Below are 18,239 nucleotides of genomic sequence, written 5' to 3' on the forward strand. Positions count from 1 at the left end.
TAAAGTGAATATTAATTTACAAATATTATATAATTTAGTCTGTAAGAGCTTTTCATAAACCATGTTGCGATTTAAAGTGATCTAAGGTAGTAATGTGACAGGTGGTGCTGTGAGCATACGGTGATGGTACATGAGAAATCTGATAGAAAAGTTAGGTTGTTTGTTTAACAACACCACTTGAGCACATTAATTTATTAATCATCGGCTATTGAATGTCAAACATTTGGTAATTTTGACATAGTCTTAGAGAGGAAACTCACTACATTTTTCCATTAGTAGCAAGGGATCTGTTATATGCACCATCCCAGAGACAGGATACCACATACCACAACATTTGATACACCAGTTGTGCTTCCAATCTGCTTTTTGAGAGGATCTCTTTTTTCAGTTCACATCTCCGGCTTTCTCTTGACTACACATTGTTAAGTTGGTGTATGAGGTTGGTTGTTATAAAGTTAGTTGCTATAAAGACGGTTACCAGATGTTGTCCGACGATGGTTGCTATAAAGAATGATACCAGCAGAGATGCCAACACCTCAAAACATTTTTCAGGAATCTTTAAAGCCATTTTCAGGAATATGATAGTATTTTCACGAATCTTTACAATTCTGTGCCACTACATGTAAACTAAATCCTAAGATGACAACTGCACATTTTAACTTGATAATTACTTTAAATGGTATGAATTCTGACACATAAATTAAGCTATTTTTTTATAAAGTCTAGTACTTAGTACTTACACACAAAGTGCACTAAACATGCTTGTGGCATGCCCTAATGGTTTTGTCAGCTTTACTTCCTCAATGATTGGTGTGTTGCTGACTTGACCTTCTTCAGCAAATCATTAAAAAAACTTAGTTCATGGCAAAGAATATCTGCAGCAAGCATGCTGAACTTCTGTACCAACAAACCTGACAACTGTTCATCAGATATGTTTGGTTGGAACTCGGTTCTATTTTTTTCTCTCTCTTTGTCAGTAAACTGTATTTATGATTACCATCAGCACCTGTTAGATGTCCAATGTTATTCCAAATGGTATCAATTTATGTGACGTCGGCAATCATCTCAACCACCATGGGACATATTAATGGCTGTATTACAAGTATCGCAGAAAACAGGCCACAGTTCTGTGTATTCTTTTTTGTACTTTTGTAAAATATGTTGTCTTTTTTTTTAGCAAGACGCCATTTTGTCCCTGGTGTAACTGTTTACTAATCCCATTGTGAAAAGATTCATTTTCTGTCAGTGTTCGTTTAAAATCAGGGCTAGATCTGGTATTCGCAAACTGCAAATTTAAAAAACAACTGGCAAATTTTATTTTAATTTGGCGAAATAATTTCATGTAATAATTTATATTTTGTTACAAAATAACTGGGTTTCTGCAATTTTTCAAGTTTAACAGATGATTTGGAGAAATTGTGTGCTGACCCAGAGCTTGCCCTGGAAATGTTACCACTAAATTTTGAAGACCCATTTTGTCTTTTTTCCAGAATGGCATCTCTGTAATAGGTGTTGTATGAGGATGGTTGCTTTAAAAAAAGACTGTTGCCAGATGTTGTATAAGAATGGTTGCTATAAAGACTTATCTGATGTTGTATAAGAATGGTTGGACTTGCTATAAAGACTTATCCGATGTATAAGGATGGTTGCTATAACGACCATTACCAGATGTTGTGTGTGTCCTCCTCGGTGATGTCAGCTAGCTTGTCTGGATCTCTACAACCTGGCGAGTCTTTCTGGCTCTTGTCCAGGTTCGGCATTGTAAACAAGATACCTGAGGAAATGAGAAACATTGCTTAAAACAATTTCAGCCAATATAGCACTTTTAATACTAATACAATTACAACTTAGGATATGCAGTGGCTATTGAGTTACACTGGACGTGAGTATATTAGTGATATCGAATTACCCACTATACACTCCTGGGTGAGGAGTAACAACTGAAGGTCAGCAGGTCTACTCTACATCACACATCCTATCTCTATGTATGGGGGAATCCCCACCCAGGATTGTATTTAACAACTCAAGGAGGTCAGCAGGTCACACATCCTATCTCTATGTATGGGGAAATCCCCACCCAGGATTGTATTTAACAACTCAAGGAGGTCAGCAGGTCACACATCCTATCTCTATGTATGGGGGAATCCCCACCCAGGATTGTATTTGACAACTCAAGAAGGTCAGCAGGTCTACTCCACATCACACATCCTATCTCTATGTATGGGGGAATCCCCACCCAGGATTGTATTTAACAACTCAAGGTCAGCAGGTCTACTCTACATCACACATCCTTTCTCTATGTATGGGGGAATCCCCACCCAGAATTGTATTTAACAACTCAAGGAGATCAGCAGGTCACACATCCTATCTCTATGTATGGGGGTCTATGTATGGGGGAATCCCCACCCAGGATTGTATTTGACAACTCAAGAAGGTCAGCAGGTCTACTCTACATCACACATCCTATCTCTATGTATGGGGGAATCCCCACCCAGGATTGTATTTAACAACTCAAGGAGGTCAGCAGGTCACACATCCTATCTCTATGTATGGGGGAATCCCCACCCAGGATTGTATTTGACAACTCAAGAAGGTCAGCAGGTCTACTCTACATCACACATCCTATCTCTATGTATGGGGGAATCCCCACCCAGGATTGTATTTAACAACTCAAGAAGGTCAGCAGGTCTACTCTACATCACACATCCTTTCTCTATATATGGGGGAATCCCCACCCAGGATTGTATTTAACAACTCAAGAAGTTTGCTAATGCACAGCAACATAGCCATGACCGTTCCAACCATTTCTCTATAGCCGGGGCAAATGAAAAATGCACACCTTGTTTCCCCTTGAACCATTAAATTTTTTTTTATTAATAAATATTAATTTTGAATAGAACCATAAAAATACATTCCTTTCTTTATCTTTTATAAATATTAACTTTAACCTTCTTACTACTGCAGGCGATATATCTTGCCTGACGTCATGTAAATCAAAATACTGTACACTGTAAAAAAGGCATTCTTCAATCCATATTTCAGGTTGGTTTGCACACAGCACTGACGAGAAATAATAATTGAACAATGTCAGAGAATAGATTAATCGAGACTATGGTGGATTTAGCTTTTTGTTTTTCAGTGGAAAATACCTGGGAATTTTGAGTTGAAAATGTTTATTTCAATGGAAAATACCTGGGAATTTTGAGTTGAAAATGTTTATTTGGGCAAGTATTTTCACTAGACAACAATGGCAGGACCTCGAAGTGATTTTGATGAATCGCTAGCTGATTGTGACAGCTAATTTGATTGTTTTACCAACAACAAAATATATTAAGATATGATTCGTAGTTTGTTTTAAAAAAACCAAATGTTAGCAAAACATAGTAATTGGGAATAATGGTGGTCAATACTGAACACCTAACCTCTATTGTCTGTAAGTAAGTGTGAATTATCAATTGATTGCATAATTTTAAACAAATTAACTGATCTAAAATATCATAAAAATTAGAAAACACCCCAAAAATAGTACTTACCTTTTTACTGATGATCACAATTTTATGCATTTATAAACATTTAAGTGAAAATATGTGAGTAAAAGTTATAAACTATACGTGTATACCCACTCAACGTAGTTTTTGTAAAAGTTATAAACTATACCCACTCAACGTAGTTTTTGTCATAGTTATAAACTATACCCACTCAACGTAGTTTTTGTAAAAGTTATAAACTATACCCACTCAACGTAGTTTTTGTAAAAGTTATAAACTATACGTGTATACCCACTCAACGTAGTTTTTGTCAAAGTTATACACTATACCCACTCAACGTAGTTTTTGTCAAAGTTATAAACTATACCCACTCAACGTAGTTTTTGTCAAAGTTATAAACTATACCCACTCAACGTAGTTTTTGTCAAAGTTATAAACTATACGTGTATACCCACTCAACGTAGTTTTTGTCAAAGTTATAAACTATACCCACTCAACGTAGTTTTTGTCAGTTATAAACTATACCCACTCAACGTAGTTTTTGTAAAAGTTATAAACTATACGTGTATACCCACTCAACGTAGTTTTTGTCAAAGTTATAAACTATACGTGTATACCCCACTCAACGTAGTTTTTGTCAAAGTGATAAACTATACCCACTCAACGTAGTTTTTGTCAGTTATAAACTATACCCACTCAACATAGTTTTTGTCAACGTTATAAACTATACCCACTCAACGTAGTTTTTGTAAAAGTTATAAACTATACCCACTCAACGTAGTTTTTGTAAAAGTTATAAACTATACCCAATCAACGTAGTTTTTGTAAAAGTTATAAACTATACCCACTCAACATAGTTTTTGTCAAAGTTATAAACTATACCCACTCAACGTAGTTTTTGTAAAAGTTATAAACTATACCCACTCAACGTAGTTTTTGTAAAAGTTATAAACTATACCCAATTAACGTAGTTTTTGTAAAAGTTATAAACTATACCCACTCAACGTAGTTTTTGTCAAAGTTATAAACTATACGTGTATACCCACTCAACGTAGTTTTTGTCAGTTATAAACTATACGTGTATACCCACTCAACGTAGTTTTTGTCAAAGTTATAAACTATACCCAATCAACGTAGTTTTTGTAAAAGTTATAAACTATACCCACTCAACGTAGTTTTTGTAAAAGTTATAAACTATACGTGTATACCCACTCAACTTAGTTTTTGTCAGTTATAAACTATACGTGTATACCCACTCAACGTAGTTTTTGTCAGTTATAAACTATACCCACTGAACGTAGTTTTTGTAAAAGTTATAAACTATACCCACTCAACGTAGTTTTTGTAAAAGTTATAAACTATACGTGTATACCCACTCAACGTAGTTTTTGTAAAAGTTATAAACTATACCCAATCAACGAAGTTTTTGTCAAAGTTATAAACTATATGTGTATACCCACTCAACGTAGTTTTTGTAAAAGTTATAAACTATACCCACTCAACGTAGTTTTTGCAAAAGTTATAAACTATACCCACTCAACGTAGTTTTTGTCAAAGTTATAAACTATACCCACTCAAAGTAGTTTTTGTCAAAGTTATAAACTATACCCACTCAAAGTAGTTTTTGTCAAAGTTATAAACTATACCCACTCAACGTAGTTTTTGTCAAAGTTATAAACTATACCCACTCAACGTAGTTTTTGTCAAAGTTATAAACTATACCCACTCAACGTAGTTTTTGTCAAAAATTAATCCAATAGTTAGAAGGCTAATCAACAATCAAATTCCTACTTTTTATTAACCGATATTAAATGTTGACACAATTCTGAAATAACCTAGTTTTCCTGCTGTATGTGAATATACCTTCATTGTGAAGCGCCTCTCTGAAGCCGCGAGTGGTTGGGCTCAGTAAAGCAGACATTGATTCTCCGTGAACACCAGGTGCGCAGAACAGAACTGTGAACTGATGGGTGCACATGTAGAAGTATGGACACATCTCTGAGCGAAGCTGATGGAATACAGAGGAGAAACTCGCCATCCTGAAATGTAGACATCAGATATATTTTCCATCATCCCATAAAAGGATTTGCCCGGATTTTCTGTGATCATCTAAATAATATATACTAATAGTATTACAATGTTCTGATGTCATTTGTTGATTCCTCTTGTTATTTTAAATGGGGTAAAAACGTCATCAACCAATTTTTATTTTCCATAATCTACATGTAAGTCAAAATTCCATGTCACTGTAGGTGTGGAAAGACATTGCAGGATGAAGCAAACACTGAGACATAATAATGTGGCATCTTAAAATTTATAAATTTTCACCATGAAGTGACATTTTTCATGAAATGTGGAAATGAAACACTTGCCATCTTGAAATGTAGAACGGGAAAACTTGTCACAGGGCTTGAACTTAATGACAGCAAGTTCCGTAACCATGACATGAATTTCCATAAAACGATGGCAGTTTTTTTAGTACAATTACTGGTGTCGGAAGAAGGGATACTTTTTTTCTTCTAATTTAGGCAAGTAATATTTTTACTGTTTACTCATAGATATGAACTAAAATTTTCTCATATGGATTGACAGATACAGATATGAATGTAAATTACATTGTAAAATGAATCAGATACATTTGAAAACTGTCTTAGTAACACATTCTTCTGCCCCACTGTCTTGAAATATAGAAAAGATAAATTATATATATATATATATATATATATATATATATATATATATATATATATATATATACATATGTATATATGAGTTAAGATAAGATTTTCAAGAGGGTCACCATTATAGTTTAACTAGTTAAGTAAGACAACTTGAGCGACTTACCAGTCTTTATGCAGTGCACACTGAATCTCACTAGGCAGGGACATCGATGATGTGCTGCAATGACAGAGAGCCACGTTCAAATACAAACAGCACCATTCAAACTGAATAATACAAAATCAAATACAAACAGCACCATTCAAACTGAATAATACAAAATCAAATACAAACAGCACCATTCAAACTGAATAATACAAAATCAAATACAAACAGCACCATTCAAACTGAATAATACAAAATCTGGGGTTGAAAAAATTGCTGTCTTACTTTTCCCCACAACATTTAATCACTTGACCATGTAAAGGACACACCAACAACATGTTTCATTTATAGCCTACGATACACAATTTATACAGCTCCAGTGAATGTATTTAAACCATTTATAGCAAACGATAAACAATTTATACAGCTCCAGTGAATGTATTTAAACCATTTATAGCATAAGTTACACAATTTATACAGCTCCATGCAGTGAATGTATTTAAACCATTTATAGCAAATGATAAACAATTTATACAGCTCCAGTGAATGTATTTAAATACCCACCACTCACAAATCAAAATTCCATTTAAACCATGCAAAGAATAAATAGCAGCAGACCCACGAGGATTCAAGTAATTAGGAAATGACGATGTGCATGAGGCTGTTATTGTCGGTCTGATGCTTGCAAATGTCATATACTGGCCAGTGTTTCCAAATTACTTCTGGGCAATTGCACGAAAAATGATACCTCTGGAGTGAAATTTTTCCCCCTTGTTATGCTTTTATTTTTTACATATAATTATTTGTTAATAATGAATAAACCATAAAATACTCTGCTTTTAATTCAAAACTGTGTCATGTGACCTGGTGGCCATCTTTAATTTGTGCTATTTCCTCCTAAGAATAGAACCCAAATTGCACTGAAATCTTTTTTCCAAAATGCCATTAAAGGAGAGGACAATTAAGGCATTTGGCCTGGTATGCATATTCAACGATATATAATGCACATCATTGCTTAATATCAACAAGTATAATCGTATAGTTAATTAATAAAACGGTTAAATGTGACGGCTATTATATATAACAGGCGCAGCCATTTTGTACCATCTCAGTGAGTACGCCCTCTGGCGAGCTGGCGGTTACGTAATACTTAACGCATAACGTCAGGAATGAGCCTTAGAACTAGAGAAACACAATCTACCTGGTTTTTGCGGGATGATAAATAGTCATACATTGCAATATTCTGTAATAATACACATCCCACTAAGCCAGCAATAAGTATTATTATCCAGCACTATATATATTATTTTTCAATACAAAATGAAATACCATTGTCAAAGTGGCTACACAACAAGTCGAAATAATTAACAATGTTTTGTCCATGCAGTAACCTACTTACTGAAATGATACACAGAATGTTTTCTTAGTTAATTGGTCTATGCTGTTAGTTGCTTCTACCTGTGATTCCTGATTGGCAGGTGTGTATTTGATTGGTAAACAGACGAGCCAATTAATTGATGCTGTCTAGACACAAAAATACATACCGGTATTGTTGAATATTACCTGTCGCCCCTAAAATGGTAATGGACATAGTTTATTACTGTAAATAGTTTTGTAAAACTATTGATTAAGTAGACTTTTCCATCTAAAACCACAGAACTGACCAATTACGTAGTCCCAAAGAAAAGAAAATTATCACTTTGGTATCGTGGGTTGTCGTTTTTGCTCCAACGTAGCATATCAATAGGCCTAATAGTGTACATTTTTCCTTTGGATTATTTAACAGAGAAAAATACTATAACCCCATTTCGTTCCGTTAATGCAACTTAAATATATTTAGTTAAATAGTTTATTATATTATTACATCATTTATGCTGTTTTACAAGTCAGGTTGATCAAAGAGAAGCGCCTTGTCGAAAATTACTGCTTTTGTTTACACTGTACATACAGGAGATGGTCAGGAGCTGACGTCACTTCGCCTCAAGCTATCCCACCGGACGTCAAAAAAACAAAACAAAATGGCTGGCCCCAGTTAGCAGGAATAATCATGTTTTTTAATTAACTCTAAAATTACGTGTTTTACATTTGCTAAAGTGTCAGTATGTGTTGGTGGTCCGGGTATGCATCTTTCCAACACATAAGGCTCTTATTTGAGTTGATCCTACCTTGAAAATTGGATGAATATGATAAAGGTAAGTATTGCATTTTGTTTCTAAGATCTTAATGGTAATTCGCAAACAACATAAATTAATAAATTTGGAATAGATTTTTATGAATAAAAACTTGAACTTATAGCATGACCTTGTTGCGTCAGTTACCTTTTGAAGCTTAATTTTAATATTGCCCTCCTACTGTGCTTACCAAATGTTTTTTGTTTTTTATATTCACTTACACAACATGGCCACATAATAATCTAAGTGGGCATACCAAGAATTAGAATGTATTGGTAACTGACGTAACTCCCCAAGTCAGTAACTGACGCAACACATTAACATACATTATTTTCCACTGTTATATTTCTTGGAGGCATAATGTAAGATTGTGAAATATGTTAATTCTCAAACTAGAGTGAGTGCTATAAAATTTTCTTGACCTTTGCACTTGTAAGTTTTATAATTTCTTTATCACATCTGTGTAAAAGTATAGAAAAAATAGTTTTCAAGAACTCCTTAGAAGTTAATTTAAAGATGTCTATTTCACTCAGATAAAATAATCATGACTCAGTTAACACTGTTTTTAAATAGAAACATGTATGTAGATGACAGTTTCACAAGCATCAATGCATATACCCTTACACTTCAAGATATATATTGTATAGCTTTTGACGTCAGATGCTCATAGAATTTGTTTCATTAGACATATTGTATTGCTTGTGATTTCAGAGGTAGACATTGTTTCATTAGCTTAGATTAATACATGTACAGCACCGTTTATTGTAAACAGTATCTATAATGTTCAATAATAATTACCGGTAATACAAATTTAGAATTGATGTTTCATACATGTAGTGGCAAGTTACTTATTTTGCTATTTTTACATTTATTTACGATAAATAACTACACATTAGATGATTTCATACATAATCTTTCATAATTAATTCAGAAAAATAAATCAGCATTACACCGTACAGCCACAGTGGTTTCCCATGAATTATTGGCTAAAATTGTGAAGTACATAAACAGTTTACATCAGTTATTCAACAAAACAGCCAATCCTTTGTCATTGTGGAATTGCAACTTAAATTCAAAATGTGATTTCACGCAATTAAAGATAGGGTCAACTCAAACAAGAGTGTTGGAAAGATGCATACCCGGACCACCAACACATACTGACACTTTAGCAAATGAAAAACGCGTAATTTTAGAATTAATAAAAAAACATGATTATTCTGCTAACTGGGGGCAGCCATTTTGTTTTGTTTTTGTGACGTCTGGTGGGAAGGCTTGGGGCGAAGTGACGTCAGCTCCTGACCATCTCCTGTATGTACAGTGTAAACTAAAGCAGTAATTTTCGACAAGGCGCTTCTCTTTGATCAACCTGACTTGTAAAACAGCATAAATGACGTAATAATATAATAAACTATTTAACTAAATATATTTCAAGTTGCATTAACGGAACAAAATGGGGTTATAGTATTTTTCTCTGTTAAGTAATCCAAAGGAAAAATGTACACTATTAGGCCTATTGATATGCTACGTTGGAGCAAAAACGACAACCCACGATACCAAAGTGATAATTTTCTTTTCTTTGGGACTACGTAATTGGTCAGTTCTGTGGTTTTAGATGGAATAGTCTACTTAATCAATAGTTTTACAGAACTATTTACAGTAATAAACCATGTCCATTACAATTTTAGGGGCGACAGGTAATATTCCACAATACCGGTATGTATTTTTGTGTCTAGACAGTGTCAATTAATTGGCTCGTCTGGTTACCAATCAAATACACACCTGCCAATCAGGAATCACAGATAGAAGCAACTAACAGCATAGACTAATTAACTAAGAAAACACTCCGTGTATCGTGTATCATTTCAGTACGTAGGTTAATGCATGGACAAAACATTGTTAATTGTTTCGACTTGTTGTGTAGCCACTTTGACAATGGTATTTTATTTTGTATTGAAAAATAATATATATAGTGCTGGATATACTTATTGCTGGCTTACTGAATGAATGAATGAATGAATGAATGTTTAACGACACCGGCTATTGGATGTCAAACCATGGTAATGCAAACAAAATAAGGTGATGATCAACATCAATATAAAAATTCAAGATTTAAATAAAAACAGTGTAAAGAACTGCAAAAACACAAACATCACAGATAGATACTGACTTTTACTCAAAATTTCAATGTGTGCTGTATTGGCCATTCTCAAAGAGAATGTTACACCCCTGCACCACGGTGAGGTTACAGCACGCGCAGGGGTGCTGGCTTACTGGGATGTGTATTATTACAGAACATTGCAATGTATGACTATTTATCATCCCGCAAAATCCAGGTAGATTGTGTTTCTCTAGTTCTAAGGCTTATTCCTGACGTTACGCGTTAAGTATTACGTAACCACCAGCTCGCCAGAGGGCGTACTCATTGAGATGGTACAAAATGGCTGCGCCCGTTATATATAATAGCCGTCACATTTAACCGTTTTATTAATTAATTATATGATTATACTTGTTGATATTAAGCAATAATGTGCATTATATATCATTGAATATGCATACCAGGCCAAATGCATTAATTGTCCTCTCCTTTAACTGTTGGTCATCTGAAATGAATTTTGTAATGATATAATTCTTTTTTACATGTAAATGAAGTTATTTGGTTGTAACATTTTACGGGCATGCAATTTAAAGGGACACACCCTAGTTACGGCTAGTTGTTAACCATTACGGCATTGTTTTTCGCTATTAAACCCATTTTTTCACAAATAAAATTGCACTTTACTTACCGTTTATTATTTAGAATATACATTTCCATTCACCTGAAGTGTTTTTTGGTAATCCTGGTTTTTGTAATACCACAAAATGCATTTTTCGTATTTCATAAATCGCACGCACGTCTGAGAAAAAAACGTTGAGCAGACAAGGTCTAATCTATTTTTAGAGGGGATATTTCCATTTCGATGTCACAGACGTTGGTATATCACGTGACCGTTATCATTTTGGTTCGGTTTGTTTTCTCGTGCATGGTTCGCGCAATCAACATCCGATTTTTTTTTGTTAATTTGTGAGAGTTGTGGTTTTTGTAATACCACAAAATGCATTTTTCGTATTTCATAAATCGCACGCACGTCTGAGAAAAAAACGTTGAGCAGACAAGGTCTAATCTATTTTTAGAGGGGATATTTCCATTTCAATGTCACAGACGTTGGTATATCACGTGACCGTTATCATTTTGGTTCGGTTTGTTTTCTCGTGCATGGTTCGCGCAATCAACATCCGATTTTTGTTTGTTAATTTGTGAGATTTTTCTTCACAGTTCGTGAACATTTTCAGTAACAATAAAGTTCAGACAAGTAAGTGTCTCAATACAAAACGTTACAAACCCTTAAAACCAATAATTTTGCTAAGTCTTACGATATCTGGAGAGGGGATACAACCAGGACAGAACAGTTGGAACATGTCCAGGAGAGGTGTGAAAGAAACGCACCCCAAGTCTGTGAAATTTGTCGTGACGTAGGCATTGTTGTGCTTCAAGCGACATCTACCGGTGACATCAGAATACTAACTTTCAAAATTATTTCAAACAATTGGGACATGGGGATTCCCATGGTATTTATCGATATAAAACCTGCTTTTTCACTCCATTTGATAAAAACGTGATCTAAGTGTGTTACAGGTTTGTAGATTAACCAAATTATAATTTATTTTCGCTGGATGGAACTAGGGTGTGCGGCTTTAATTCAAGAATAATCTCTACATTTCAAAAGATAAATAAAATAATAATAATAATTTTTGGAAATGTATTATGCAACAAAGAGATTGTCCCTTTAATAGTTCTAAATAGCAAATGTCCTTTCATTTGATAAATTGGTTACTATCCCAAGTTACTGATGTTTTTAGTAGGATACCTCCCAAGACAGCAACTTGGAAAATGAACGAGAATCAAGCACATTTGAACGAAGACGGAAAGAGGTTGGAGAGGGAAAAGAACAGAGAATAGTGAAAAAAATTGAGCAAGATAAAGTGAAATCAAACAAGAAAGAAAAAAAGGAAACAGGACAGTATACTGAGAATAAAACCCCCCAGATTTTAAAGAAGGTTTATGGATTATTTACAATATCTGCCATATTCTCACTGATTTCTTACGAAACATTTGGTTCGGTTCAGTCATTTTCAAAGACATGTCAAATACAAGTTACTTTTTTTGTTGCGTCAGTTACCAACACTTCCTTTGTGATTGTAGTTGCACTGAGATTGTATGCAATGAAATTTTCTTTTGACATGACTTTGTCACAACACATTTATTTCAATCAAAAACACTCTTAAGAATTTTATTGAATACTTTAAAAAAAATAAAAATAATCAAGAGGCTCAATGGGTAGGTATAAACCATAACTGGTTCAACTGGTACTATCCTGCCTGTAGGAAGCGCAAATAAAAGATCCCTTGCTGCTAATAGGAAAGAGTAGCCCATATAGTGGCGACAGTGGGTTTCCTCTCCCTCTCAAAATCTGTGTGGTCCTTAACCATATGTCTGATGCCATATAACCGTAAATAAAATGTGTTGAGTGTGTCGTTAAATAAAACATTTCTTTCTTTCTTTTTAAAAAATGTCTGAATGTTGCATCAGTTACCGTGGAATTGCCCTTCTAACAACTGGTATATCTTGTACTATCCTGTCTGTCGGATGGTGCATATAAAAGATCCCTTTCTACTAATGGAAAAATCTAGCAGGTGTCCTCTCTAAGAGTACATGTATACTATTTTGAGGATATTCTCCAAGTGTCTTGTGATATCATAATTTAATTTGATAAAAGTATGAAATCTGAGGCTTGGCGAGGATTTTTATACTTTTATCAACGAGTGCTGATAAATTATGATATCACAAGACATGGGGGTGGGTGGGGTGGGCATTCTTTTTATCATCCATTATCATTCTTTTCATTTGGGACAATTGTAAACAATGTGAGTAATGTGGGTTGAATGCCACTACATATGGCAGCGGTAGACTCATTAATTAGCAGAACGACATTGAAGTGACATCACTAGTGCTGAAATATACAAAGTGAGTAACAAAAGAAGCGATATCTCCTAGCTAGAAGAATACCGCAGGAGATATAGCAATTTATAGTGCCAGCAATATCTCCTACAAAAGCCTTTAATGGATGATAAATGTCCAAATTACCAAATGTTTGACATCCAATAGCCAGACCTTGTCCTTCAAGGTGCGCGAGTGCGCTCACGCTCGTACAGTGTATGTAATTGCAATCTGGCGAGTGTGAAAAATAACGCATGTCACACTTAACAAACAGCACATGTAAAATAATTTTGTATATTGATTGCCACAAATTACCATATGTAGCTGACAGAAAGACCTATTTAATAATACCAGAAAAAAAGGTGACGTGAATGGTAGCGTCCATGCAAGCTATGACTGGTACTTCTCTTTTCTATACAAACTAGAAAACACTGGTTTAAGAAAACGTACCAATCCGATCAAAACTCTTTTGCCTATTTAATTTATTATTAATTAGAAACAGTCCACTTTTGTAAGGTAATAGATCACAACGTCTGATAAGGCTAACTCATTTATATTGTTCATATAGTTCTGAAAAAAAGAGGAATTGAATTAAATAGTGGCTTTCGTAGCCTACACAAATGAACTCGTTACAGAAATCAGTGAAGTCGGTAAAATTGTCTCGATTAGTTCTTAACTGTTAGCCTACAAAGCTTACGCGAGGTCTCGAAAATGGCAAGCGAGCAACTTTCTACTTAGACAAAGACAATTCAAAAGTAGACGGAATAATAAAAAGAAGGAAACGAAATGATAATAGGTATGTAGGAATAGGCCTAGGTCTTGTTTTCATGTCTATAATTTTTCTCTTCTTTTTTTTATCTTTAAACAAAATCAAATAAAACTTAATTTAAATATTTGTATTTCAGCCAGAGGTTAATGAATGTGTATATATGCTATTTATATATGTATATATGTACAATATATAGTAACGGTAATCAGTGATCATAGCCAACTATTTAATTGTTTGTTTGTTTGTTTAATACGTTTGTTAGAAAATCACAGACTATGTGACTGGAACATGATTTGATGCGCACTACTCTGTGGCATATTGACCAATCAGAGCTATCGAGATCAGATTATTTTCACTCTTGGAACTCTGGCTGCACACACACGCTGGTCTACTTGACAACTTGTTTTGCATTTATGATGGTGTCTAAAATTATGGGCATTTTTAGATTATCTTTATAACGGTATTCCACATTTGGAATAAAATCCTTTATAATGATAGATTTTGTCAGAGTTTGTATATTTTTTTATCAACAACATTGGGGCCATTCTAGATCAATAATGTAATGCTGACTTGATATAGATGTCAGAGCCTTTTGTAACTGGTAGTGGTAGGTCAAATGACTTGTTGCAAAATGCTGAGGGAGAGAGACTGTTTGTGTAATTGTTGAATTAAAAATGTCACGTAAATGTCAGTGCCCCAACCAACATTATCAATTGAACTAATTGTAGGCCTACGTTTATCAAGTTCTTTAAAACATAAAAATAAAAATAATATGAAGTATCTAATTCAATCGGTAGTGCACACCTGAGATGCTTGGGTCGTAGTTCTAATTGGACCACCTCCACAGAACCAGTGGGGTTTTCCCATTCCAACTATCCTAATCATGTCCGTTTTACATAATAATGAAATTCAAGAAAAATTTATTCCTACATGTTTAGCTTAAAAAATCAAATTGTCTGCATCAGTGTATGTCATAATTATATTTCTATTACTAATAGCACTTTTCCTAAAATAAATTTGTTAATTCCATTCCTGAAAGGGAAAAGAAGTCAGACAAAACTAATGAACAAAACAACATAAAATTAGAAGGAAATATTATTGGTTTATTGGTTAATATTTGCAACATATGTCTACATTTATATGTACCAATTACTTCATAAATTAATAACGTTTGGTTTTCACTCGCCTTAGGCATTTTGATGAGTGTGATTTTTCACTCGCCTAAGCATTTTGAGGTGTGCGATTTTTCACTCGCCATGTTTTTTCAAAAGCCAAGGACTGAATAGCCAATGATTAATAAATCAATGTGCTTTAGTGGTGTCGTTAAATGGAAACAAAAGAAAAAGTGCAAGTGATCACTCACCTTTCCTGGCTAAGACTAGTTGTATATTAAAGGTAAAAGTAGTAATTTGTCATTCTAGCCAGGGTGCATGGTGCTCATAATTCAAATCCTTCTTATGTTCATGTACATGTAATTTTAATGATTGTGTAATTGAAAGGTGATTAAAGGTGATTCGTTAGTGCAAACTAATTATAACCAATGATGACATTCCAATAGATTCCCAACACTACTCATTTCTGACAAAACCACAACTTCTCGGCTACAACCTGTACTGGATGAATCTCGACTTCAGCCTTGGCTAAATACAAGATGAGATCATCGTACATACATCCCTCTCTTAAACAACGACCTGCAATTTTTGGGTAATTTTAGCAGGTGAATTTTTATTTCACCTGCCAGGTTGAACGATTTAACTACTTTTGTCAGGTCGCTATTTCATAAACATTTAAACTGATAAACAACTTTTTAAAAACATGTCTGCATGTTATTTCAATAAACAATAAGTTACTGATTCAACATTAATAATTAATGCAAACATATTTTTAAATTTTTTAAACAATAATTAAAACTGCCGAAACAATATATTTACCATGAAGTTTTTTAAACCTTGTTGAAAGTAGCACAAAATTGAGGTTAATGACAAAAGAAAATTTACCAATCAACTAGTTTTATTACTGAAGGCAGTTATTGCATGATGTAATATTAATACTAGTACCAACAAATGACTATGAACTAATCAGATAAGAGGATGATAAGGTACATGTATGTGTTGAAACCTACTGACTAAACATACCTGATTCTGACATCTGAGACAATCCTCGGAAACACCGGTAGCCAGGGCAGGTTTGGATGAACCCAGTGGTGACAGTAACTTAGAAAGGCAACCTTCTCCTCCCCACTGATAAACTACACCAAGACAAAGATAACATATTGAAACATGTGCCTTGCTATCTCAACAGATAAGCCAACAAATGATGGTCAAATATTTAAACATGTGTGCCTCACTATTTCAAAATATAACCCAAAAGATGATGGTCAAATATTTAAAAACGTGACTTCCAATTTCAACAGATAACCCAGCAGCTGATGTTCAAATATTTCAATATATGTGCCTCAGTATCTCAACAGCTGGTGGTCAAACCTTCAGGTTTAGGGTAGAAAAAATTAATTATAACAATATCTCACAAACAATAGTTGATCATTATATTATAAAAAAACACCCAAAAAATCAGTAGTAGATAACAATACCTGGTCAGTACAGTAGATAACACCACCTGGTTAGTACAGTAGATAACACCACCCGGTCAGTACAGTAGATAACAACACCCGGTCAGTACAGTAGATAATACCACCCGGTCAGTACAGTAGATAACAACACCCGGTCAGTACAGTAGATAACACCACCTGGTCAGTACAGTACATAACACCACCTGGTCAGTACAGTAGATAATACCACCTGGTCAGTACAGTAGATAATACCACCTGGTCAGTACAGTACATAACACCACCTGGTCAGTACAGTAGATAACACCACCTGGTCATTACAGTAGATAACACCACCTGGTCAGTACAGTAGATAACACCACCTGGTCATTACAGTAGATAACACCACCTGGTCAGTACAGTAGATAACACCACCTGGTCAGTACAGTAGATAACACCACCTGGTCAGTACAGTACATAACACCACCTGGTCAGTACAGTACATAACACCACCTGGTCAGTACAGTAGATAACACCACCTGGTCAGTACAGTACGTAACACCACCCGGTCAGTACAGTAGGTAACACCACCTGGTCAGTACAGTAGATAATACCAACACCACCTGGTCAGTACAGTAGATAACACCACCTGGTCAGTACAGTACATAACACCACCTGGTCAGTACAGTAGATAATACCACCTGGTCAGTACAGTAGATAATACCACCTGGTCAGTACAGTACAGTAGATAATACCACCTGGTCAGTACAGTACATAACACCACCTGGACAGTACAGTAGATAACACCACCTGGTCAGTACAGTAGATAATACCACCCGGTCAGTACAGTAGATAACACCAACACCACCTGGTCAGTACAGTACATAACACCACCTGGTCAGTACAGTAGGTAACACCACCCGGTCAGTACAGTAGATAACACCACCCGGTCAGTACAGTAGATAACACCACCCGGTCAGTACAGTAGATAACACCACCTGGTCAGTACAGTACATAACACCACCTGGTCAGTACAGTAGATAACACCACCTGGTCAGTACAGTAGATAACACCACCTGGTCAGTACAGTAGATAATACCACCCGGTCAGTACAGTAGATAACACCAACACCACCTGGTCAGTACAGTAGGTAACACCACCCGGTCAGTACAGTAGGTAACACCACCCGGTCAGTACAGTAGATAACACCAACACCACCTGGTCAGTACAGTACATAACACCACCTGGTCAGTACAGTAGGTAACACCACCCGGTCAGTACAGTAGATAATACCACCCGGTCAGTACAGTAGATAACAACACTCGGTCAGTACAGCAGATAACACCACCTGGTCAGTACAGTACATAACACCACCTGGTCAGTACAGTAGATAATACCACCTGGTCAG

The 18,239-nt window shown here is 35.0% G+C and overlaps 1 protein-coding gene across 1 annotated transcript in view; it reads right to left on the reverse strand.

Annotated features, from left to right (window-relative positions):
* The window catches only part of LOC121371920 (protein downstream neighbor of Son-like), a 48,401-nt gene that overhangs the window by 9,145 nt on the left and 21,017 nt on the right, over positions 1 to 18,239 (reverse strand). Inside the window, exons 3-6 of the mRNA XM_041498166.1 lie at positions 16,422 to 16,534; positions 6,333 to 6,386; positions 5,352 to 5,527; positions 1,666 to 1,774 (exon numbers count right to left, since the gene is read on the reverse strand). Of these exons, the coding sequence (XP_041354100.1) occupies positions 1,666 to 1,774; positions 5,352 to 5,527; positions 6,333 to 6,386; positions 16,422 to 16,534 (452 nt within the window). The remainder of the gene's footprint in view (positions 1 to 1,665; positions 1,775 to 5,351; positions 5,528 to 6,332; positions 6,387 to 16,421; positions 16,535 to 18,239) is intronic.

This window comes from Gigantopelta aegis, chromosome 4 (assembly GCF_016097555.1).
Source record: "Gigantopelta aegis isolate Gae_Host chromosome 4, Gae_host_genome, whole genome shotgun sequence".
NCBI lineage: Eukaryota > Metazoa > Mollusca > Gastropoda > Neomphalida > Peltospiridae > Gigantopelta > Gigantopelta aegis.